This window comes from Clarias gariepinus, chromosome 6 (genome assembly GCF_024256425.1).
Source record: "Clarias gariepinus isolate MV-2021 ecotype Netherlands chromosome 6, CGAR_prim_01v2, whole genome shotgun sequence".
NCBI lineage: Eukaryota > Metazoa > Chordata > Actinopteri > Siluriformes > Clariidae > Clarias > Clarias gariepinus.
Window position 1 is genome coordinate 23,853,703 of NC_071105.1, and position 27,387 is coordinate 23,881,089.

A 27,387-nucleotide genomic window follows, 5' to 3' on the forward strand; every position below is an offset into this window, starting at 1 on the left:
ATATGTGCATGATGTGTGTTTCAAAACACGTCGGTCAACACCTTTCAGGTAAAAGAGGAAATGAATGCCACAACCTTTGGCAGTCAGTCATCAAAGCTAGTCTTCTGAATGTTAGCATGGCTCATCTTTCAGTCTTGCGCAGGAAAAGAATCAAGCGAAGGCGGTTAGAGGCAGCCATAACTCAGCGGCAAAAGCCACATGGCCGGTCCATCAGGTTCTGAGGGAGAAGCTCACACTTGTCAGTCATATGATCACACACATACATGCACACACACACTCACGCACACACGTTATACAAAACACACACAGTGGTATGAAAAGAGGAAGATGTAAGAAGGCATGATGAATAACCGTGATAATTGTAGGCAAGCTCCAATAATGATAGATCTGTAAAGATGTATAAAAAAACCTAGAACATGTTTTTTTTTTTTTTATGAGCTGGTGCATTGCTGGAACGATCACCCACAACGGCACCTTTCTCAAACAATTTCACTCTGCACCGCATTTCTTCATCTTGTAAGTTGCTTTTAGAAAAGCTAGAAGTGTCTCTATGTAATGATGACCAAATATTTACTTAGCACTTTCTGGCAGGCATTGCTAAACACCTAATTCTCCTGTTGTACAGTACCCGGAAAGAATCAGCATGGATGACTATAATGAAATTTTTCAGGATCTTATCTTTCATACTCATCAGTCTTGTTGTCACACCCATTTATAACATGGAAAGGTGAGAGGTAAAAATACGGAACTGTATTTTAAGAGGGTGAATAAACAAACTATTGGTAGATCTATTAAAGGCATGTGTGTTTAGCATCTGTTTATCTGAATCTGTTTTTTTATCTGAAGAGGTTTTCTGAGAACTCCTGTCATGTGTTATTCAGAATGTTTTGTGATTTAGAAATGACATTTAAGAGAGATACTTTTTCTAAGGGTACAATTTTTTATACTGCTCTTATTGAATTACAATTGAATTGGCTGTTATCTCTAAGCTTCACTGTTAGCAGTTTATATGCATGAGTATTATAGTGTACGAATTGGCCCTACCACATAAATGAGACAACTTAACAAGTATAACTAGGAACAGTGTTTTCTTTTTATTGTTTTTTTTTTTTAATCCTATAGCTTTAAAAAAGCTTTTACACATATATATGAAAAGAAAACAATCCCCAGGGCCTAAAGACTATATGATAAAAAACTAAGCTATATTTAGAAGGATTAAGACATCTTTTTAAAAGCAAAACCATACACCAGAATTGTACCAATATTTACAAATCCCATTAAATTACAACATAAATTAGAAAATATTTACAGTTAGGGCAGGACAAGTAGAGGCAAATTTTCTAGTCCATTACATCTTAAAGTATAAAAAAGACATACTGTATTTACACAAAACGCATATCACACAAAACACAAAAGCATCTGTCTGACTCTGATCTTTAGAAAACTGTTGGTTGTGGATGAAAATATTAAGCAGGTTACCAGTGTACTTAACTGGGGCAAGTATGTTCATCACTATGGTCTTAATAAGTGAACATTTGAATTAAAGCTAATAGGACATTTAAAGAAAAACACTTCTGAAAGAACATTTTGTTTAGCCTCAATTGTAACAAATCTCTTAGTGCTTTTAGGGACATTTTGTATCTATACTTAGCTATGACTAGAGACATACATAACACTCATTCATGAAAACAATACTCCCACAGACAGAAGTACAATAACACTGCATCCAAATAAAGTAAAGCAAAAAAGCTACTTATTCTCTCAAAGTGGATCATATGTCCTCTGAATGTTGCATAATGGGTCAGCACCAAAAATGATGAAAAAAATGTGGAACTTTTTCTTCATAAAAAAGCTGAACTCCACATATACACTCTTGAAATGGTATTTGGTAAAAAAATAAAAAAAATAAAGTTTCCTCCATATTCTTGGATGAAACAGTATCTAGAGAATTTGGTGAAGAAATTACAATACGCTGTGCCTTCTTGTCGGAAGAGGGGAACCTCTATGTTCTGGAAGGCCAGAATATGAAGGGGGCGCTGAGCCATTAAGAACTAGACCAGCAAGGTGGTGATGAGGCATCGGCTCCGCTGTGGTCCTCAAAAACTGCTCCAGCACGATCTGGATGCCTTACTTCCTGTGCTTGTCCATCTTGTCCATAGCCTTGTTGTTTCCATCTGAGGAGCCTTGTGAAGAGTCTCCGGCTGCGTTAAGGTACATTTTGTCCACCTGCTTCAGAGCCTCGTTGAGGTAGTTCTGCAGCGAAGTCATGGCAGCACAAATAGCTGGTGAACCGAAGCCGTGTGTGATGAGGCTAAAGTGGGTCAGGCAGCCTTGGATGCTCGGGTCCAGAATGGGAACCGGCCGTGAGTTTCCCAATGGACTGCGATCCTGCGTCAGGAGGTCTGTGAACTCCTTGCAGATTTGCCTTTGTGAAAAAATGTCACATAAGTACAAAACTATGGTCTCTCATATTGTTACCACAATTTTATACAACAACAGTGTTATAAATGACCTGTCTTTGTACACAAGAACAAAAAAGTAACTGTGTGCTCTGTTATATGCACTATAAAGTTTACTTTGCACACACACAAGCACACACACACCTCTAAGCTACCCACAGAAAGATTTCCAGGTATATACCATGGTTAATTACCATAAATGTTGTATCAGATTAAATTTTTTATTCATTTGTGTTAATATTATATTAATAAATATAGAAAGTTTGTGAGGGTACAATATAATGGCCAGTGTAGAATAAAATAGTAATATTTAAATATTGATTAGATTGATTAGTTAGATTGTTCATTGAAACCATTAAAAGTAAATATTTTTGCTAATTGAAAACAAGCAGTTTTTAGCTTTTCACACTTTGCAATTTATTATAATAGCGACTTTTACCCACTAATTAGGACTTTATACCCAAATTTGTCTGTGAGGTACTGAGATTTGGATTAAAAATTAAAGTGTCCATAAAGTGACAATAGCATGGATAATTATAGCATACAATTTATAAAATTGAAAGGAAAAGAACAACAAATTGCAGGTTTCCTGGCTGTATTTCACAAACCTAGGAATCCAGTGTGGTTTTGGTGCCACCTTCTCTAATGGTGTCACCTAATGCGTTCTGCACCAATTGCCCAACCCTCCCCATTGATGACACTCAAGGTCGTAAAGGGGTTCCATGCACTTCTACGCAAACTATTCCTTACAACAATGCTTCCAAATATAGCCCCTTTAAAAATCTGAGAATACCTTTTTGTAATTACCAAACGAAACATGAAGGGGTAAAAGGGAAAAATCAATACAGTGAAGAATGTAAGCTTATTTGTACTGTAACAAATGTGCATATGTTAATGATTTAAACTCACTTGGCAGCCAGAAGCATGTTCTTGCGCGAGTTGATCTCATTACGTTCAACATGGGGTCTTCCCAAATATTCAGCCACCGCCTTAGCAGGAAACTCTGTCTCACAGACATAACCAAAGTCTCGGGCCAGGTGTACAGCCTCACCTGCAGACATTAATCATAGGTGAGTCAGATGCATATGACTCTTAGAACCAATATTACTTACACATTAACCAAAGAGTATTACTAATAAATCAGATTAAACGACAATGATAGAGACAGAGTAAGACACATCTCCTTTTGGGTGGATGGGGTGTGTAGGGGTGGAGTGGTCACATTGCATGTGTCTAATAAGTTTGATGTAGCTAAAGGCAGAAAACAATCTAAGATACCCAATAGAGGCTCTTATGATAGACAACACATAGTCATTATGTCTAACAATAACACATAGATCGTCTCCATCTTTAAGGTCAGCTTCCCCTCTTGGCTAGCAAACACATGATAACAAGCCCCAATTCAGATAGAAGGTCTCTAAATAACAGCCTTCCAGTCATGTTCCTGTTCCTATTAACACTGAGAACACTAACAATACAGAAAAGAAAAATATCCCATGTAGCTGAAGGCAATAATACACATGATCCATGTATTAATGTCTCTCTGACTAAGTGCCAGAGTTTTTTTTTATTTATTTATTTTATTTATTTTTTTTTTTTTCACAAAATGTAATTCTTGACAAAAAGTATCATAAAATTAAAGACTTTGTTAGTGCATGCCCCTAAGTTTAATTAGTAGTGTGGAACTGTAAAAAAAAAAAAAAAAAAAAAAAAAAAACCAGGTTAGCACTTTATGATAGAAGAGAATACTTGAGGTTGCTATGCCAGTACTTGTCATTGTCTACCATGATAAATAGCTCCGATGTAGAAGATCCTTTGGAATTTATAGGCCTGGGTTTTATGAGTCATTTCTTGCTCTTCAGGTTTTAGGCAGCTGCTTGCTAACCTTAACATGTCAACAGAAAAATCCTTTCAGGTGGTGTGAACTCTTTCACCATGTCCAAAATCTAATAAAAACTAAGGCTGGTAAAAAGAATTTTGTTGAACATTTCAGAATTTAAATTTAGGTTAAATAAAAGTAACCTGCTGTTTATAAGCTTTAGTCATTGTCTAAAGCTACACACTCAATGTAATTAGACTGCTATCATTATCTGCAGTCGGACATTGTATTATTTATTAGAACACTGTTCGGGATAATACGGATTAAAAGTGTTTCTGTGGCTCTAACATGTTTCTGATCTTACAGCCACGGTGACATTACCAGGGAGTTTTCCAATTACCTTCTACAAGCGCTGTTAGCAGAGTGACGTTAGCAGCCTTCCTGCGACCTGCTGGCAAATTCAGCCCAATCTTATCCAACTTCTCTCTGAGTGATCTCCCACCATTCTTTGACTTAGCTCTGTGTAAAGGGAAAGGGGAAGGTAAATAATTAAATTAACCAGATGGTACTTTAAATTTTCAGTAGCTTATGGGTTGAGTGAATTAAGAAGAAAAAAATTTGATAGAGTTTCTCTAGTGACAACACAGACAACACACATACACATGCACACACTCACACAGACAACACACATACAAGCATGCACACACATTCGCATACATTCCCCACTTAATTGAGCTGCTTCAGGTTTCTGCATGACTAGACTTGGAGGCTTGGCGTTGTTCTCTACTTTGGTGAGTAAGAGAAAAACTCATCATTGAAGAGGAGTAAGCATTCTGCTTTTGCCAGCCCCCTCTGCCAGTCTTTTTATGACCTATTTAATAATATCTGTTCACCTTGTGTTTGTGTGTGTGTGTGTGTGTTTGTGTGTGTGTGTGGTGTGTCTACTCTACAAGTGTTCAGCCCATTGTGAGGTCCAAAAACCACCAAATGTTCTCGAAATAATAGGATAGTTTCGAATGGCCCCACAGTCATCCTTTCTTCACAATTTTTTTTAAACAGCTTACTTTAAATAAAAAAATTTGAATAAATAAATAAATATAAACTAGTTTTTGTTTCATTACTGGGGTTAAGTTTAGGTATAGCATCGCTTTAATTTGCTACAAGAAGCTGTGAGTGAATTTAGGGTCCTGACAGTGTGTGTACGTGCATATGTGTGTGCATGTCTGTGTGTGCCTGTGTATGGGTGTGTCTTTAACTCTTTATATGGATCAAATCAATCCCATGCTGTTGGTAATACATCATTTCTACATTAGGCATACCCAGAAATATAAATGCTTTAAACTTCAGCTTTTGTTTTAAAAAGAAAGAAAGAACTAAATAATTTCCTCCTAGCTAATAAGGGTAAGCTTAGGGTTTGGTGTATCTATGACATATATGGGAAGTGAACAATGTGCTTTACCTGTAAATACAGCTCTAAAGCTAAGGCTGGGAGTATCAGTGACACCCTACCTCTGTCTATTTCTCTCAACAGTGTTCACTGTTCGGCTTTGGCTAAAATATCTAAACTTTCTCTCCCTTTTTTGCACATGACCAGTTATATCATTGTCTTAAAGATATTAGAATTATTGGAAGAAAGTTTGTATGAAAGGAATTTGTAAGTTACTCCTCATGTATACCTATTTATGTCTGAATTTAAATGCAGTTAAGTAGTTTTTAATTATAAATCCATTCCTGCTATTCTGGTTTTCATTTTAGTAAGCTTGGTCGATTTGTAAACTTTCAGGAAAACCTCTCGAAAATCTCTCTTGAAACTGGTTGAAACAAATGGCATTTAGTGTGATGCCTGACTGTATAATTTCATCCACGATATTTAAAAGCATTTCCTTATTGTTCTAAATAGTATATTTCTTTGAGAAGGTGTGTACAATTGTTTGATATGCGTGATAATCCTGAATATCTCAGATTTTCATTTCACATACTGAAAGGTAAAACTTATGATTTAGATCACTTACTGAACCACAGTGCTAATACTAATACATCTAGTAACAACCATCATGTAGTAACAGTAGGTTATATAAGTATTTAACTTTCTAAGTCCAGCATAGACAACACAATGTCTAAGTCTACATGTGGACGCCAATTTTTCACACATCACAGCTTTCGCTACATCAAATTATGACAGAAATCAGTATCGAGAACAGCACTTCACTCATGTGTATTTCTCACCTGCGTAGTACCCCACCAAGCAGGGAGGCGTTGAGACACTCGGGTGGGGATAGACGTCTCTGAACCTCGGCTACAGTCACTTTGTATTTTGAGGTGGAGCTGAGCAGAGAGAGGCGGCCAGGGACAGAACAGAATACTTCTGTGGGATTGGACACCATACCTAGCAGAGACTCCCTCTGAAACGGGACACCTATCTGGTTGACCTTAGCATGAGTCACAGGACCTGCGAATGCAAGATGGGGAAACATTTGTCAATAATAAAAGGACCATAAGCAAGGCTAACAAACAATCATCTTGCTATTCTGCAAATTTGCAACAGAATTGTTACTTTGACTTTTTGTGATATTTTTAGACTGGTCACAAGGCCATCTTTTTTTCATGTTTATTTACAGGTCAATATTTTACTCCAGGCTCTGGTATCTTTTTGTGGTTCTTTCCTTCTAGATTAGCTGACATTAAAATTAAAAAGTCCAGCTGTGGAAAACAGACTTTAGCGTTTGCATAAATAAACTCTCAATACAATTAGAATCCTCATATAATGTGTTGCTTTTTAAAGTCTACTGGGACCTTGGGATCACAACACTATTGCACGCATGTTCATTTATCCTACTATTTGTGTTTATAAGCACCTGGTTACTATGGAACCGTGTTCACTGTATACAAACAAGTCGTTCAGGGGATAACTTTCCCATACCCATCAGAAAAACTTATAAGGTTATATACTCAGTTTAATAAAAATAAAAAGTAATGTTCTTATGTAAAGACAGAGCGGTCTGTGAAATTTTAGGACATGATCACTCCAAACATTTTAATAAGAAACAGATGTGCATCATCCTACACATCAACCACCACAACTAAGCAAGCAGCTACATGACATGCATGAAGTAAATACCACGTTAGTCACAAACTATTGCTTAGAAAATGCTTTTAATTCCATAGCCCTACTCTTACTTTCTTTACCACTTAACAAGGGCTAATACCAAAGAAGTACTAAAGAAGAAGCTGTGTTAATGCTTATTCTTCATGTCACAGTCTGCAAAAAACAGATGTTTGCCAGAGAATCAGCATTACTCATGCCATTGGCCTCGCCGGCAAAACAACAACAGCCAAAAAATAAAAAAAGATAAGAGATAAGAATCACAGATGGCTGGTCTCTCTTAGAACAAAACTGATATTTGCATCATGGGATATTTTCTATGCACATAAACCATATGGTATTAATAATTAAATATGCAACAGAAAACAATGCACTAAATGCAAAGGTTCTATCTAAAATTCTAGGTTATATTCAGTGTAAATTACAGTGCAAACGTCTGCAAAATGAACATATGCTGACAATATGTTGTTGTTTTAATGACTTATGACAAAATAATTTGAGAGTATCATGTGACTAGTGTAACCGCATAAAAGGGTCATGCTTTGTTGTTAGAACCTAAGTTTGAATCCCAGTGATCCAGCTGCCGTCTGTGACCGAGTCATAGTTCAGCACTACTGGACACTGCGGGCTCACGCAAAGAATTGGGCAGTTTGTGATCCCATTAGAAAGCATGTGTTAACCCATCTCCCACGGTAACTGAAATCAGACAGTGGGTGGGAACTGGCTATATTTAACACTAAAGAACTGACCAAGCAAGATAATAATCATTCAATCAACTTTACTTATCAATTTATAAAATGTTATATTTTTCCTTAATCATTTGATTTTTTTTCCCATATTCATTGCATTTCTTTGCTGTTTTTTATGTGACACAGCTGTTTTGCAAGTCAGCATTTCTAATGAGAAACAGACATAATCCTTGCTGACAAACAGCCGTTAAACACTTTTGATGTGTCTGTAAGTTTACATACAAACAGGCTCATCTGCCTTTTTTCTTTTAACCAAATCTTTTTTGCAACCACATTTACACTTATTGCATGTAACTGTAAGGAATACAAAGCAAATAATAATGCATACTATGCACTGTGTATTACAGGGGCAGTAACGTGTCTGGAATAAAGCTGTGGACCTGTAACAATCATATGAAACAAGTATTTAACATAAAATTAATTAATGTTTACTACTAGTATTGCTAACATGCTACATAATTTAGAGCTCTGTGTCAGTGCTTTGCTGGTCAGACGTTTAACTACTTTCTTATCAAGCATGTTAAAATGAACTTCTATTATCACATGAAAGTTGTGACAAGTGCTGTGTATCGGATAATTAGAATAGGTATTCTTATGTTACACAACACTGGCCGAAATATGCCTCATCAGGAAAACGGACTTACTCAACCTATCTTCAGTTTTCTACAGGTTACCACTGCATCATCAGACTGAAGTGACCTTCAATTTCTGTCAAAGCGAACCACACTGCTTTGATATGAGTGGCTTATTTCAAACAACTAAAGCCCATCATTTACTTGAATATTGTCTGCAGTGGCTAGGCCCATAGCTTTATGCTCATTGCTTTATTTTTTCATTGCTATAAATTATTTATTCCATGACCAAGCTCAGATCACTGACTTTTGATGGTAGAAGTCGTCATTTTTAAAATAAACCAAAACTGTGACTTGCATAAACCCCAAAAAAACCACATTTGTGGAATTTATCTGGACTATATTCAAGTGTTTAAAAATAGCAGTGCAAAAAAGCAATTGTTAAATTTCCAGAGGTAAAAGGAACAACATTTATGACTGACTACAATGTGTCATATCGGTCAAATCTGCTTAGGGTGAAAACTACCCATGGAGCCAATATGTGAAGAAATATATACAGTACATCCCATAAAATAGCAATGCCATTTTTTTTTTTTTTTTTTTTACATTTCAACAATGCATTCTTTTCCATCCATAAAATACAACCCTGTGTAGCAGGCGGATTCGTGTTGATTTCATTAGGTTTGTTTTAAATAAAAGCTGTGACCCATGTTACCCCATTTACTCATGCCAAAATTAATTACATAAAAATTACTAGTTGACTGCATGCTCAATTTCAGGACAGTTTGTGATATGTTTCTTTCATTGTTTCATCTTAATTTAGGCAAAACATTTTTAACACCATATGGATATAGCTACCTTTTTAAACTGACCTTTATGAAGAATTATCACAAATGTTTAGATGGATTACATTAAAACTGATATTTTAGCAAATGTTATATTAAATATATACGCATTAACACATTTACCACAAGATATTCAAAAATGTCTCTCTATGCTTAAAAAATATTTCCTGTCACAACAAATGACTGAGCCGGCTGTGTTCGTCTCAAATGTGCCCCACCCCAAATGCTGTTGTTTCATGTTTTCTCCTTTTGCGTGAGTTTACCGAGGCACCAAACTCTGACAGCACTCATCACCAATTCAAAAAGCAAGAAGAATTAAGCTTAGACAACAAAGATGGCCTAGGCTTCTTCTCTCTGAGCCAGCAGAGCATTCCGCAACTTGTCAGTCTGTGTGCCATTTTGAAAAGATTCCTCCTGCTGACTTTCCATTCAGCCTGAACGAGAGCTACAATGAAGTGAGGATCAAGCCCAGATTAGTTAAATGGAGCACATGGCCAAGAGGATTAGTGGTGAAGTTTAAACCAGAGCTTCCTTAGCTCTTCCTATTCACATTTTCATTGTGCAATGCATGTGGGTTGGGTGTCGTGATTTATGCCATACATGCATTTTGTGCATCTCTGTACCTCCCTTTATGAACGCACACTATGTATTTTTTAAATAAAACAATATTATTAATACTAAAACCTCCACTGACATTAAGCAACCAAAAGACATTTTTGATATCACATGGCCTTGTTTCAGTCTTTGTACAAGAGTGCAAGAAACAATTGAAAAGACTGCAGTTCAAGAGGGAGCGAAAAACCAAACCAACCTTTTTTGATGACTGTCTGGTCAGCCGTTACAATACTGTGATCATCCACATGCTGAAACAACAAATATAATTTTACAAATTATTAAACATTCTCTCATGTGTATCAGAATATATTACATGTATTACATTTACAGAATATTATATATTACAATATATTTGCCTCATATTGTGTGTCTGTTTAAATAATTAAATTTTAGTTAAGCAACAATTTGTAAAAAAAAAAAAAAAAAAATCAGAATGCTTAGATGAACAACACTCACTTGGACATCATCAAGTCCTTGCCCCATTTCATGCAGTCCCATATTCTCGCCCATTGCTGACTCAAGTCCATGGACATGTGGAGGTAGCAACTCTGGCCGCCTAAAGCCATCTCTCCGAACACTGGAAGATCCACCTTCTAAGCCCAAAATTTGAGTGGCAAGTCCGCTACGGGCATGTGGTCCAATCCCGTCTTGGTTTTGACGACCGGGCCATGGCTGTTGCTGATTAGATGTTGGTGACTGGTGGATAGAGTTGATGTTGAATGGGTCACTAAGGTGAGAATAAGGGTCATTTGGCTGGGTGTAAGGTAGTGGTTGGTAGGGAGGAGGGAAGTATGGCGGTTGAAAGTCAGAGCCGGTTGAGTGTGTTAAGGGAGGCGCTGGACTGTAGAGGGGCTGACTAACCACTGGATGATGTGGTAACCGTGAATTTCCATTACTGTTGCCATCATGCCTCTCCTGCTGAAATGTAGATAATTTGTCATTAATGTCAACCAAAAAATAAGACAAAATGATACAATTAGACATACATTATGTAATACAAAAATAAACCAGTGGTAGTTCAGTGGTTAAATGCTTTGGGGCTTTGGGCTACTGATCAGATTGCCATGTACTGCCACAATGCCAATGTTGGACCAACAAGTAAAAAAAAAAAGCTTTATGCTGTTGGGTGCAGTATCATAATTAATCATGATTATGTTACTTGCTTAGTTGTTACAGTTATCTCACATGCTGAGATATGCAAATAAATTATTTTCACTGTAAATTATTGTAGTTGTATAGTTGTATATGAATATGCTCTTGTTTTGAAGTTCATAAATTAAACATAATTTAAGATTAATTTAAACAAAATTATTTAAAAAATCAATTTAGTTGATAATAATAATAAAATTATCCTTGATCAATGAAATCCATATTAGGGATTATTTAAGAAACCGTAAACCGTCAATATCGGACCACACAAAACCTGCTCAATTAATTTGGAGTAACATTTGTGTCAAAGAGACCGGAATTGTGCCATGATTTTTAAAACATTATTATTATTATTAATATTATTATTATTACATTTTAACACAAAAAAATGTATCACAAACAAGAAATAAGGACCAAACATGGTACATAATGCAGGATTCTGGACTGCATGCATGTCATTCTTGTTAAAGGCTATTTGTGGGACTTAAAGGCTTCAGTATTACTGCCAGTGCGGACAAAGCGCGCGCGACATCCAACCAGTGTGTTTTATTAGTAGCCGAGTGAATGAGGAAGGCTGTTAAGTTTATTAAAAAAAAAAAAAACGAATTAAACCTCGTCAGTGTTAAATATAAATGAGTTTGGTTGGGCTATTAGTGATGTCGAATATTTAGTTGCGAGGGTTAGATTTTATAGAGCTGCTTAAACCACTTCATCCGTTAGGAAATTAAAACAGCATGGAGTATATCCTACTTTTTAAAGTCCACCAGGTAGCGAAAGTTATAAAATAAAAAATAGTATACGCTTTAAAAATCAAATTGTAACACGCTACTAGTTTTGTAAGTCGTTCTTTCACCAGCTTTGAGCATTAAAAGGACCGGGGAGTTTCGTGCATAGTAATGTGAAATGTGCAAATTTAAGCATAGGCACGGTCTACAAACAGCTTTAAAGCATGTAAATTTGTCTTTGTTAGCAATTTATAGCTTTTATGTTTTAGAAAATAGAACTGTTTGAAGAATTAATGCAAACCAGGAAATCAGCGCTTACGCAAGACGCTCCGCGCATTTTTCCACTTTCCTACTTTACTTACCTCGCAATCCTCCTCGTACTTCACGTTATCTGCCAGTTTCCACAACATTTTTTCTTTAAGAAAGTTCAAAGCTTACAGGCTCTATAAACGAACACTCGACAAATTAAACGCTCGTCGCCTACGGTTTAATCCAGGGAGCACGCTATACACAGTGAAGAGATGCATCAACTCTGGCGCACGGAGCCGCCGCGTGTCGGGATATAGAGAAATCAATCAGCAGGAAGGCGAAAGGCGCATGAACAAACTATTCACACTGACTCGTCCAACGGCCAAAGCATTTACGCACCAAAGACACAAAACGATTTTAAAAATGGACTACAAGGTACAAACACGGTGTGAAACTTCTAAAACTAAAAAAATGACCTCCCTCTGACATGTGAGAAAGCCTGTCCTGTGCTCGACTCCGTTTACCCTTTTGGAAGCGTCGCTACTATATTTGCATAGACATCATGTGTGGGCGGGGACTTTACCGGGTGTAATCGCTAATGTCCTGGTCAATTGGTTGCTGCAGAAACAACGGACCAATCAGAGCGCTGTCCGCCTATTCATCAACCAGAACGTCGATTTCACGTACGATAAGACTTAAAGAAAAAGACATGTTGGTATACGATTATTGTTCAGAAACTCTGTTGTGTTGAATGATTCTAGAGTATGTTATTAATTATTACATTAAGTATAGCGTATGATGCTGATTATTATTATTATGATTATTATTATTATCGTTGTTGTTGTTGTTGTTGTTTTTGGTTCTTGTTGCGGTTGTTATTGTGTCTAAGTGTGCAAAATTGGTTTGAACGTATGTGTTACTAGGTAATTTTGAACACTGTGTTTAGAACTATGCGTCTTGTTTGCTATAACGCTTCGAAACATTCTTAGGCTTTGAGTATCCAGAGCTTAAACGCTGATCTGCATTCACTTAACCACTAAGCACTAGAGATCCCCTCTCTAATCTTAATTACCGTTTTTGGCCGAGCTGCTTTCCGCGGCCTCTGTGGCGACTTTCGCTTAATTTCGCACACAGGCTGCAGAATACCAAAGAGGCTCTTTTTTTTTAGCGTGACGTTTGCATTATTACGATGATGATGATGATGATTAACATTGATATATATGAAAACATATATGTTTATTTATTTTATAACCTAGAGTTACGCGTTAAGCAGTGTCATTGTTTCTATAAAAATTCTAAATGTGTACATTGTAAATTAGGCCTAACGATTTAAAGTTTTTTATAAATCCAATAAAATCATATTGGGAAAAATATAAGATACAGCAAGTAAAAAATTTACAGCAAATAAAAAATTATTGTAAAGTCAGATATTTGGTTAACGCATGTAAATATGTTACGTTATAATCGTATTAAATCGTTTATTTAAATACAATAGCCTAATGATTAAAATAGACATGTCATCTAATTATACTTAAATATTTTAAACTGAAATTACCCTATGGAGTAAAGATGACTTGGCTGTCTGGTTCGAATATATTCATGTCATTTAAATCGTCCCTGTACGAAACTGTAACGTCTAAACTTGTAAAAAAAAAATAAAAATAAAAGAAGATTTCGGCTATCAGAAATGTTATCATTACTTGTTTAATTCTTTCTTATCAAGAGCTATATTTGTAACCATCTATATGTGTATTTATATTGCAGGTTACTAGCTATATATTAATCCTAGTTAATAATATTCCATGGCCCGTGGAATATTATAGATTTTGCATTAGCAACACAGCACAGAAGGCATTTTGCCTTACTGTTTTTTAAAAGGCCAACTCTGGCTGAAAATGTATAGCCAGACAAAGGCTTTTCTTTTTTTTTTTTCTTTTCTTATGCAGTTCAGTCTCAACCCAATAATGTAGCTAATTGTGAAGCAAGAGGCTAATTAAATTCTAATAAAATAGGCTGCAATAAATTATTTAAATCATATACCTTACTATTCCAATATATATATATATATATATATATATATATATATATATATAGATAGATAGATAGATAGATAGATAGATAGATAGATAGATATAAGCCATTAATTAGACATAAATTGAACTCATAGCCACGCTTGGGTTTGGTTAGGTTCAATTGTGCGTGATGTGTAGAGCTAATCTGTGATATTCTTTTTCTTCTGCTTATTATTATTATTATTATTAATAAATAAAACTATCAAATTATTAAATCGCTCCTGATAGTTTAGTTTAATTCTATAAACAGTCCATACAGATGAGCACAAATAGCAGCTTAATGCCAAGAGAAGATGCTCTAGATTACTTCAAAACTGGGTCGACAAAAAACTGAAATCAAATCACTAGCTCTATGCTTGAATTTTCTATATAATATGAAATTCACACACACACACACACACACACACACACACACGCGAAACAAATACTTACCCGCCAGTCCAGCCTCTCTAATAACGACATCTGCAAGATATCTGTACAGTCCTTTCTGCGTAAAAGCGAATGCTTGAGATCACAAGTGCGTGTTATCGCTGACTACACCTGGCTGCCGACTTCGCTCTGCGCGCATGCGCGAACCCCGCACCACCTGAGCAGAGAGACCGTAAAGTCGATGGTTCGAGCTAATAGGTCCAAATAATGAATGCTATGCCTGATTCAAATCAGCGGAGACACGTGGTCATAACGCTACGACCAGTAAACACATGAGCTTTGTTATCTAATCTAGTTTGTTTGATTTCAACAGTTTTATTTCCATCATTACAAGATATGTTCAGTGCTGATAAGTCATTGAACGCAAAAGTTGTTTTTCTTTTATTTAAACACGCGAGTATTGCAAAGTTTTAATCAGAAAAATGTATTTTAATTCAGCATTTAATTCTTAATGTAATTAAACAAGTTCGCAGGATGGACGAATAAATAAATGAATAAATAGATATGGAAAAATCAGCAAAGCAACACAACACATGTTTGACATCCAGATGGTAGCTATCCGTAAAATCATTCTATTGATAATTTAATAGAAATATTTTATATATTTATGCAGTCTTAATTCCCAATTACTAGTTATTTGTAATTGTATAGACTACACACGTTCCGACGCAAAGTTATATAATAAATTGTAAAATGGAAACAATCAGGTTAAAATAATCCCCACAATGAGCAAGAAAGAAATGACTACAACTAGCTGATGTCCAGATCATCTATATACCCAAGATTCAAGCTTTAGACGGCTTTTGCTTGCAGTTTTTCATTTTTATTTTTTGCTATCAAAACTGTTTCCAGGCTACTAACCTACCATACGTCTTACTGAAGGTTTCCCATAGTGTTGCACTGGAAAATATCTAACGAAACTGAGAAAACAGCTTAACAAAAGTTAATGACTGCATGGTCAACAAGTCTAACGAAATTACTCTTCGGCGATAGAAATAAGACAGAATACACTTTCCCCCTTTATTTTCCCCTTTTGTACAATAGTGCATAATGCATCTTCAAATGCATATTCTTTTGAAAACAAATATATTACATAAGCGTCCAATGTTGTATTAGTGTGTGAAGTGTATTAATACCTTGCATATGTTTATAAATATATTTGATTTAGTTTCAGTGGATATTGCTGCCATTGCGGGACTCAGGACTGCGGAGGCTATGCTTTTAACCAAGAATATGTGCTGCTCTCGTCTGGCCAGTTATAGAAACTACACCCAAGGAATAAGTTTGCTGTGACCATAACTAGACAGACAGACTTTCTTGATCCCGATGAAAATTTACAACATCCAGTAGCAAGTATAGTAACATAATAAACATGTAGTAGCAATTACAGATCTCCAATCATGCATAGCGTATCGAATTTATGTTTATTTATTCAATAAATATACATTTTCCAGATTGGTCAGGCAAATGGGCTTGTTCCCTGTCTCCACCTACTGTGCATGTTATTGCTGCTGCTGTGCATTTTTTACGACCTTTTCCCATTATTTCTTACACTTTGCTCAAGGTTTGTCAGTTGCATGTCCCAATGCAGAGTTAGTTAGCATTAAAGCTGAACAGTGTTCAATGCATTATAGCCCATACCTGAAGGTCTTAACTCATTTGAAATTACATTTCAGCACTAAATAACCATAAATATTCAAAACTGTCTCACAGACTTCTTTATGCTCTCACTACATTTTTCTGAAGTTAAAAGCATTCTGGAATCAGTTAAATAATATCAGTGATGCGAATGTTAAGATACAGGAGACAGATACAGGAGAATTTAATCATGTAACTTATGGGTATACATTTCAATGTATTGACCCAATCCACTCTTTAGTTGGTCCCTTGTTGTGAAAGTATGTTTTCTTCTGAAAATTATTACACTTAGACTTTACATTTAGAAACTAGACTAAACCTAGGTCTTTTTCAAACCTGGTCCATGAAGGTCAGTTCAATCTTGATTAAAACTTACCTTACCTGTCTAGCACCACAACTCTAAATTGTTGTAAATTTATAATGCAACAGGTTTCATGTTTTTATTGCTGTTTTGCCCATAACACAGAATGTTTATGGTGTAAGCACCAACACAAATCGGACGAGTTTTAGTTGAGATACTCCATAACATTTAGACACTGTCCTGTGCCTGTGCAGTGCTCCTGGGCAGGATGTATGCTCTAGCTCTATTTTTTTATAATTTTTTTTGTATAAAATTCTTCCTGAATTAGGTGAACATATAGTCTAAAAACTAAAACTAAATGTATAAAAATGGTTCTGGTAACTATCGGAAATGCATACTAAAATGTGGACACTACTGAGGGCATTTCTGAACATTTCAGGTAAGGACATATATAAGGATTGTGACTATAGAATGCTTAAGAAAAAGTTTTTCTTTACTAATTTACTAAAAACAAAAGACTGTTACAAACATAATGTGTTAAAAATGTGAATCCAACTTATCATTTTTTTAAATAATAACAACAACAACAATAACAACAATAATAATAATAATAATAATAATAGTTGCAAGCAATGAAGAGTGGGCCCAAGCACCCACTGTGTATGTGTGTGATGTATGAGTGTTTATGCGTGCATGTGTCTGTGTGTCAGTGTGTGATGAGAGAGAGAGAGAGAGAGAGAGATGTGTGTGTGTGTGTGTGTGTGTGTGCGCGTTTGTGTGTGTGTGTGAGTGAGAGAGAGAGAGAGAGAGAGTTAACATTTGTAATGTGTACGTGCGTAGAATAGGCCACTGACACTGGAAAAAATAGCATCATACTATGATGTTACTCAGTTTGATGGCACTGAACGTAATATCACTGAACGTGTCACTGAATACAATGTCACTTAATATAATGCCACACAGAATCACGGCTGACTCATTTGAGATATCAAAAATCCCTCTACAATTTTGTATCCTCAGTGTCTTTAGATCACATAGGCCCGGTTAGGTGGAGATCATATAAATTCCCTAGGAGAAGAATTCATCGGGTGTGTTTTGGCAAATAACACAAAATAATTGACTTCCTGTTGAGTTGAGCCCATGACATGCATTGCGAAAGTTGTTTGTCTCAATGAGCTCTAAATGTGTACTGAGTTGCATGTGCATATGTGCAAGTGTGTATGAACTATGCAGCAAAATCTCGTCTGGGGGCCTGGGGACATTCCGATTGGGTATTGGTTTGATTTCGAGCCAATGCCCAAACCCCAGCCACTGGATGCAGTGCCAGACTCAAGCCCAGATAAAATACTTGGGTTGTGTCAGGAAGCGCATCTGACATAAAACCTGTGCCAAGTTGTTTTGTGGTCTGCTGTGGAACAGTTGCAACAAACTATGAGCGGACCAAAGCACCTGCGCTATTGCCACCTAGGCACACTACAGAACCTGTGTGCTTTTTTAAGCATGTTAAGACTACCGAAAAGCCATTACTGCCTGGGTACACTTAACAAATTGTGTGTTTTTTGAGCACTCTAAGACCTCTAAAATGACACTAAATATAATGTCACCCAATATGATGTTCCTAAGAAAGTCATAAGCCACTATGTCGTTATCGTTATGGCGTCATGACATCAAAGTGCTGATGGGTCCTAATAATAACCAGTACTGTTAACAATTTAAACAATTTTTTAATAAATGATTTGTGATTGATTTATTAAAATGTTTTTTTTTTAATCTCTAGTTCCTATTTTCCTTCTGATAAGTAAAATGTAAAAAAGAAAAATTGCTAAGAAAAACGTATGTGACGAAAACAAATGTTGGTCGTTGTGCTTAGTTATGATCAACACTTGCCCAAATAATAATGAGCTGGTGGAGACCACCTTTGGAGAAGCTTTCTTTTTGAAAAATATTCCATTATGGTAATCACCTTGTCGTTGTCAAATGCCTGCCAAATGCCAAAGTGGTTTCTTCAAGTAATGGAAAAAGAACAAGCCACTGGGTGTGTGGTCGGGGGATTAAGGGGGATCAGGCAGAATTTCACACCCGAAGTTCATGCAGGATTGACCATTTCAATTTCATGTTAAATGGGCAGGCGTGTTTCATGAATTTTTTCAACCAGTTGCAGTATTTTGGTTTTAGTGGCATTGTGCTACATCGCAGGTTTAGGTGAAATGTTCATGAACATACTCATTTCCGGAGACCAGTAAACTACATTGCTTGGCCAAACTTTCTCACGTTCTAATGATTAACTTAACTGTCCATAGCTTTGATTACTGAATGCAACGTGATGATGAATGTATGTGGGAAAATAATTCCTTGTACTCCAAGAGTCTCTCTTTCACAATACTGTAGGAAACACAAAAGTTCTGCCATTCAGAAAGACAGGCATTGCATGGCCTTCAACCTGAAATAATAATATCACCAATTACAAAAATGGTTAGCTTAAACCTTTTACCCATCAGTGGCGGGACCACTTTGGGTAAATATGGGTTTATTGTGGGACAGTGTGGGCTGCACATAACCACACTTATCCCTCTCAGGCTCTAAATGGAGTAGCCCATGCGGGGCCCACCGTAGTTTTGCCCTTTGGGACCCTTTGTGGGTTTTCTGTGGGAATTCTCTGTGCCTGTGTTAAAACAGGTGCACTAGAGGGGCACCAACGAGCAGACCCCTAAAACAGAATTGGTTTTACTGGCCACTGAAGGCCACTAATATTTTTCCCTCGTCATCTTTCAGAGTGTCTTACAGTCTTTTTGCATTTAGTTTTGGTCAGTGTCACTACTTGTAGCATCAGGCGATACCTGGACCTATAGAGGTTGCATAGGCAGTCCCACTCCTCCATCACTTCGAAAGTCATGGCAAAATGCCATAATGGCAATAAAGCTGAGGCGTTTAAGTGTCCCTGTACTCATTTCAATAGGAAAAATGTGGGCAGAACTGCGAAAGCATGGTAAGTAAGTGTACGTGCATGTTATTCACAAGTTCTGACGCAGGTCCCTTTTGTTACACAGTGTCACTCACGACTCCAGACGTTTCGTTGATTTCTTTGTCTCTTGTTTATTTTGAACATCAAAGTACAATGGTTGTTACAGTTTCTTGCATAAATCCACTGTAGTCACGACAAGTCGCTTGCTGTGTTCTGTAGCTTCGATAGATTACAGTTGCAACAACTCATTTTACTGTATTTCTTTTAGCTTACTGTCTCACGGTCAAAAGCTTGTGTCCTCCATGCCTTTCTGTATCCTTCCATGTCTAAACAACAACTGAACAACTAACGTGCGTGATGATAGACATGCAGCTACATAACTGTGAACAACTAATGAAATGATGTCACAATGCAAATTATGAGTATGATACTTAATGCTTAACTAATAGACTAAAATAAAATAAACACAATAAAAAATTACAAGAATGAAATATGGCCCCTACATTTCCAGCGCCTAATTGGCAGGCAGGGAGACTGACAATTACAGACATTTATTTTTTTTTTCCCATAGGGCCATAAAACTTTACTATTAGATTAAAATTTAAATTAACTTTTTTAACACTTTAAACATTTGTTAACAGTTTAACTTAAGGTATTCATATCATTGCGTACCAAATGAAAAGAACATAACTGCTTTATAAGGTAAATAACAGTCCATTTCACATATGAGGCACAGCTTATTGATGGGTCTTTTCAGGGTACTGGTTTTAGTTTTAACCAGCACACGTCTCACAAGTCCTTTTTTATCAGGGAACACTTTCGTGATCCGTTCGACGACCCATGAATTTCTTGGAGAAGACTCATCAATTATTAGAACTACGTCTCCGATCGTGAGGTTTTTTTCTCACTTGAGACCATTTTTGGCGCTCCTGAAGCAAGGGCAAGTATTCACGCACCCATGGCTTCCAGAATAAATCGGCAAGGTACTGAATTTGCTTCCACTTGCGATGTGCGTAAATGTCTTTTTTTTTTTTTTTGAAAAGTCCAGGGGATAGTTTGGCTGTTTTTTCATCAGCAGCAGGTGGTTAGGTGTCAGGGGCTCCAGGTCTGTGGGATCGTCTGTAGCAGTGGTTTTTATAGCTTTTTATAGGTTTTTATAGTGGCATTATAGCTTCCACCTCACACAGGAATGTATGCAAGCTCTTATCGTTTAGTGTTTGTTCTTTTAGTACGGACCTCAAGATTTTTTTTAACTGATTTTATCTGCCTTTCCCATATTCCACCGAAATGAGACCCAGCAGGAGAATTAAATATCCATTGTATCCCCTTTTGCATGAGGACGCCATAAATTTTTGAATGATTCCACTGTTGGATAGCTTTACGCAATTTAGTCTCAGCACCTATAAAGTTTGTTCCATTATCACTTCTCATAACTGACACCTGGTCTCTTCTGCACATAAAGCGTCGAATAGCATTTAAGCAGGAGTCTGTATCTAATGACTGTGGGACTTCAATGTGCACGGCTCTTGTTGTCAGACAAGTAAACAATACGCCATATCTTTTAACATTACTTCTACCCCGTTTAACCTTGAAGGGTCCAAAATAATCTACCCCTACGTTAGTGAACGGTGGGTGATCTGGTGTTATTCTGTCACGTGGCAGTTCTGACATTATTTGTTTACTAGTCTTTGCTCTGATCTTTCTACATGTCACACAACTGGACAGAAACTTTCTCATAAGGTAATTTGCAGTCGGAATCCAGTATTTCTGCCGCAATTTTGAAAGCATATAATTCCTTCCACAATGTCCGACCTGTTCATTAATGTCTTTGAAAATTAAAGTTGTAATGTGTGAGTCTTTGGGTATAATGTCTGGGTGTTTTACATGCTCAGGCATTGCAGACCTACCGTCCTCCAACTCTTAGCACTCCATCCTGCAGTACTGGATCTATTTTGGAGACACAACTGTTTCCTTTTATGGATGCATTACCCTTTTGTAACATGGAAATTTGTCTTTGAATTTTTGGTTTTGAACGAACTTAATGACTTCGTTTTCTGCCCTTGTTAAGTCCTTAATTGTTAGAGACTTATGGTTTTCTGTTATTGAGTTGTTTGCCTGTCCCTTAATCTTTTTTTTTCTCTTTTTAAGCATGTCCAAAACGCAAAGAATCCAGGCAACAGATCTTTACAGCTTGTACCAGTCAGAGTGATAGTTAATCAATTTACTCACGGCATCTGTGCTCTCTGTAGTCTTTACAAGATTCACTGAGGCATGTGTAATCTCAATGTCATCCTCTTTCATCGACAGATCGTGAATGTTCTCAGGCCATTTACTCTCTGTTTTTTTTGAGAAAGGAGGGACCATGGATCCAATTGTTGTCTTTCATGAATTTTTTTACAGGAAACTTCTCTGGAAGCAGCGTCAGCTGGGTTTTTTGAAGTGTTGCATACCTCCACTGCTGTGGCTTGGTTGTCTCTCGTTTGATGGAAATTCTGTTAGCGATGAAGGTTTTAAAGCGAAGTTTTTCATTGACAATGTATCTCAAGACAGTTGTACTGTCGGCCCAAAACACAGAGTCCAGCAGTTCTATTTCCAGTATTTTTGTCGTTGTTCACAGCAACCACTGCCGCTGTCAATTCCATTCGGGGGATAGTAGTTTGTTTCAAGGGGGCTACGCGAGAATTCCCCATAATAAATGCACAGTGTGTGAGTCTATCAGCATTTACTAACTTAATGTATGAGACAACTCCATATCCCATTTCACTTACATCTAAAAAGTGGTGAAGTTGTGCTGTAGTTGTAACTCCAAAGTCAACTGGTTTTACGCATCACTAGTGCTGAGTTTTGCTAGACTAAACTCAGACAATTGATGCAACTCTTGTAGCCAGACCCTCCATCTTTTTATAAATTGTTCGGGAATGTCATCGTCCCAAACGAGTCTTTCTTTACACAACTGCTGCATTAAGATCTTAGCTGGCAGTATGACTGGTGCAAGGAAGCCTAAGGGGTCATAAATTGAACTAGTGACTGACAAGATCCTCTTCTAGTCACAGGCCGCTCTTTTAAACTAATCTTAAACTAGAGCGTGTCTGAATTGATACACCACAACACCCCTAGGGCTCTCTCGACAGGGAGTGCGTCTTCACTCAAGTCTAAGTCCCTCATGTCTTTGATTCTTTCACTCTCAGGAATGGAAGTTAGTAATGTACGACTATTACTTGCCCACTTGGTGAGGTGAAACCCTCCGCTTGCGCAAAGTTTGGTGAGATTACTATATAGCGCAACTGCTTGACTATGACTAGAAACAGACTTCAAGCAGTCGTCTACATAAAAGTTTTTAAGTACTGTGTTGACTGCCTCGGCAGATGCATTGCTGCGGTTTTCTTCTGCTGTTTTCCTAAGGGCGAAGTTAGCTACACTTGGAGATGATTTTGCACCAAACAAATGAGTCCTGACTCATGTCTCTATTCGGCCACCATAGGAAACGCAACAAGTCTGTGTCCTTTTCCGGAACTCTAACCTGATAGTACATGGCTTCCACATCTGCCATCATGGCAACTTCCTCTTGTCTAAAGCCTGTGAGCACTCCAATGAGTGAGTTTGTAGGTCGGGTCCCTGCAGAAGCTCGCTATTTAATGATATTCCCTGATAGCTGGCAGCATAGTCGAAGACTACCCTTAGCTTTTCCTTTTGAGGATGGTATACACCATGGTGAGGTATATACCATACTTGCCCGTCTTGTCGACTTAGGTGAGGTGTAGGGTGCATGACCCTTTTCAAACATGTCGTTCATGAAGTTTGAATACTCTTCGTGAAAGGAGCGGTTATTCTTAAACTTCCTTTTGAGGTTCAGTGCGTGCTGCATGGCTGCACTTCGGTTATTGGGCATTTGAATAGCTGCCTTTTTTAAATGGGAGGCAGATGTAGAAGTGATTATCTGTAAACTGCAGAGAGTTAGTTACAGAATCTAAAAACTGATAGTCTACTTGTGACAACTCGGCCTTGTCATCACAATACCGTTCAGGACAGTCATGGTTGTACTGTTGTATCAGCATTTGTTCTACACTTTCGATAGAGACTCTGTTGACTGCAATGCTCGCTTGCTCATTATCAGACGTGCCTTCCTCGACTCTGGAAGAGGTCCATTTATGGTCCATCCAAGAGCGTTCTTTACTGCATATGGCCCATTGTGCCTGCTGTTAATTACTCGGCATGGTTCTAGGAGCCTATGCTCTTTGTTACCTATGAGAATTTCAACTCTAGCATTAATCTGAGGCAATTTTACTTCGCTGAGGTATGGCTACTTATCAATGTCGTGCTGTTGTGGAATGTTTTCCACTGAGACTGGGATGCTTTTTTGTGGGAACACTTTGGGGAGTTCAACAAAAGTGTTTTCTTCCAGACTACTAACCTCTAGGTCAGTAAGCAAGTAACTTTCTACTTGTTTCCTCGGGTTCATGGTGCTTAACATGCTGTCAATTTTTTTACCTTGTACGTTTAATTGCCTTGCTAATGACTCTGTACAAAAGGTAACAGAGCTGCCTGGGTCCATAAAGGCGTACACTTCTACTGTCTTATTACCTTTCTTGGACTTTATTTTAACAGGTACTATGGAGAGAATACAGTCATCTTCAGCACCAGTGCACGCGCTCATTTCATGACTCACTGTAACAGGCAGTGTTTTAACTGGTTCAGTTTCGTCAGCCTTTACGATCGCTTGAGCTGTGTCTTGTGCTGCAATGTGTAGCATGCAAGGATGTTTCTTTGAGCACAACTGACATGTGATTTTCTTTGTGCAGTCTTTGCTTAAGTGTCCTTTTACTAAACATCTAAAGCAGAATCCATTCCTTTTCAAAAAGTCCAATTTGTCATTGTAAGTCTCATCGTTAAACTGGTGGCATTCATCTAGGGTATGGTCTTTCACACAGAATGCACAAGGTTTAGTGAAGGCACTAATAACTGATGCACTGCTACTCTTTGCTGATGCACCACTACTCTTTACTGTAATCAAGTCTGTATGATTTTTACCAAACTGTTTCACGCCGGTTGCAACGCTGCTACCCCTTTTTCCTTCCATTTTTTGCTTAAGCCCTGGAGGAGGTTTGTTGCAGTGTTTTTTAGTGCTAGTTGAAACGTTCGGGTCGCCAAAAAGTGGGTTGGACATGACCGTTGCTTCCTGCTCTACGAACTCCATCAACTGCACGAACTTGGCTCTTGTTTGTAGGGCAGTTTTGAGACGATGGTCCTCAAGTTGGTGGCGTTATCTAAGTCATCCATGTAGTCGATGCTTGACATAGTATTGTGACTTTTTATCAGAACAGGGAGAAAGTGGTCAGCGACTTTCCGTCCTCTGACTTTATTTCCGGCCAGTTAAATGCCTTTTGCATCAGCGTTGTAGAGGTTATTTGTCTATTTCCAAACTTATCATGTAGCAATCTCATGGCTTCTGCATAACCTCGATGTTCTGGCATAAGATGACAGCTTCCCACGAGGTCATTAGGCTGTCCTATGGTGTACTGCTCAAGATAGTACAGCCTATCCTATTTTTCTTACACAGTGTCACTCACGACTCCAGACATTTCGTTGATTTCTTTGTCTCTTGTTTATTTTGAACATCAAAGTACAACGGTTGTTACAGTTTCTTGCATAAATCCACTGTAGTCACGACAAGTCGCTTGCTGTGTTCTGTAGCTTCAATAGATTACAGTTACAACAACTCATTTTACTGTATTTCTTTCAGCTTACTGTCTCACGGTCAAAAGCTTGTGTTCTCCACACCTTTCTGTATCCTTCCGTACTGTCTTAACAACAACTGAACAACTAACCTGCTTGATAGACATGCAGCTACATAACTGTGAGATGATGTCACAGAACAACTCATGAAATTATGTCACAATACAAATTATAAGTATGATACTTAATTCTTAATGCTTAACTAATAGACTAAAATAAAGTAAACACAACAACAAATTACAAGAATGAAATATGGCCCTTACAGTAAGAAAGCCTATAAACCCAACTCAGTTAAATCAAGAGGAATGGACTAAAATTCCAGCAAGTCATTCTTAAACATTCCATCCAAGTTAAACTATTTAAATGCTACCTAATACTAACTAAGTCTATGTAAACATCTGATAAATTGGGAATGTTAAAGAAAAAATACCTAAAATAAATAGCTTGTTCTCTATTATTATTTTGCCATTTCACCTTCAAAAAATAAAGTGGTGATCCTAACAGACCTACAACAGGAAATGTTTACTAGTTTAATGTTTAAATGTCAGAAATTGTGAAAAACTGAGTTGAAATACATTTGGCTACATTGTATGTAAATTTTTTACTCCAACTGTAGTTCTCCCTGTGCAAAAAATGAGTGATGTAACTAATTAGTCCAAGCTTATCTGGCTGTAGAGTTGTGCTAATTAGAATATGCTGGTTTATATATTGGTAGAAGGATGCTGAGGTTTGAACTGCCAGGCAGAAGGTCTAGAGGAAAACCAAAGAGGAGATTTATGGATGCAGTGAGAGAGGACATGAAGTTAGCTGGTGTGAGAGAAGAGGATGCAGTGGATAAGGTTAGAAGGAGGCAGATCGAAGCCTGGCCTTCCGCATAATATAAACAAGAAACCTATCACTGAGCCACCAATGCCCTCTATGCAGGTTAAGTTAATTGCAAAACAAATATGTGGTGGGACTTTTACTTTCTAAAGCCGTACTTGAAACCTTGTAATCGTAGTTTCTTTTTGTTCGTTCTCTGTTTTTGTTTTTATTTTCACTTCCCCTGTCACTTTTGCTTTAAGTACCTAGGTGATTATATATTCATATTTGTATTTTTTTGCAACTATTATTCATAATGTCATATTAAGTAAAAATCTATTTTTTACCTTTTTGTCTTTACACAGTGAAGTGGTTGACTGAAGGAGATACTGTTTTATTTTTTTCCTACACTTGTGTAGGTGTGTTTTGTCTGGTTTTGTGATTGTGTTCTTTTTTTATGTCTGAAAATAAAAAAAATACCACAATAAATATAATAATAATACTTTCTGAAGCCAGGGCATTCCCCTCATAATATAAAGGGCTAAAATGAGGAAATCCTCGAATAAAGTCCTTCAAATTTCACTTAGTAGATGAGAGTACTTGTTTGCTTGCTTTCATTATGAAGCGACACCAGAGTACTGCACACGTCTTTTTGACTCAATATTTAGCCAAGTCCAGCAGGTTTTGAAGGGTAAAAGAATCCATACTAAATATTGATTTAAACATATTAATAGATATAAATAGTATTCTTTTAAGATAATGTAATTAAAACATTATTCGGACAAAAGTGAAATTTAATGCTTTAATGATTAACTTGATCTGTGACTATTTTGCAAGACAAGCAAAATTTGTGGATTGTGGATAATCGTCTCAGTGAGCATGCATCATTCGTATAATCAACATCCACGCACGTGTGTACTGTTACTATATCATCCACAAAATCTTCAAAAGCAGGCAAATTTTAGTGTCATTAGAGAGGTTCCTTGTTAAAGATGTTTTCTGATGGAGCAGCGATTCTGTTAGTGTGTGTGCGTGCATGTGTGTATTTGTGTGAAAGTTGTCCTTCACAGTAGCCTTATCCCTTTTTCTCTCCTTATCCCTCCTTCTCTCCACACGACGTTAGCGTTCGCAGATAATCAACCGGCTCACGCATTAGGTGTCGTGAT

General features: G+C 37.1%; 1 protein-coding gene across 4 annotated transcripts; it reads right to left on the reverse strand.

The window, feature by feature from the left end:
* Positions 1 to 1,123: 1,123 nt before the first annotated feature.
* tfap2c (transcription factor AP-2 gamma (activating enhancer binding protein 2 gamma)) lies at positions 1,124 to 14,846 on the reverse strand. Of its 4 annotated transcripts, none has more exons than XM_053499422.1 (7): positions 14,790 to 14,846; positions 10,619 to 11,080; positions 10,359 to 10,410; positions 6,505 to 6,727; positions 4,679 to 4,797; positions 3,369 to 3,510; positions 1,124 to 2,425 (listed from the first exon to the last, which is right to left on the reverse strand). In XM_053499422.1, the coding sequence occupies exons 1-7, from the start codon at positions 14,817 to 14,819 to the stop codon at positions 2,128 to 2,130; spliced, it is 1,326 nt and encodes a 441-aa protein (XP_053355397.1). In that variant the 5' UTR covers positions 14,820 to 14,846; the 3' UTR covers positions 1,124 to 2,127. The 4 variants fall into 4 exon arrangements, with proteins under 4 accessions (XP_053355397.1, XP_053355399.1, XP_053355396.1 ...); XM_053499424.1 differs by having other exon boundaries at positions 10,619 to 11,077; positions 14,790 to 14,827; XM_053499421.1 differs by lacking the exon at positions 14,790 to 14,846 and adding an exon at positions 12,399 to 12,798 and having other exon boundaries at positions 10,619 to 11,077.
* Positions 14,847 to 27,387: the final 12,541 nt, after the last annotated feature.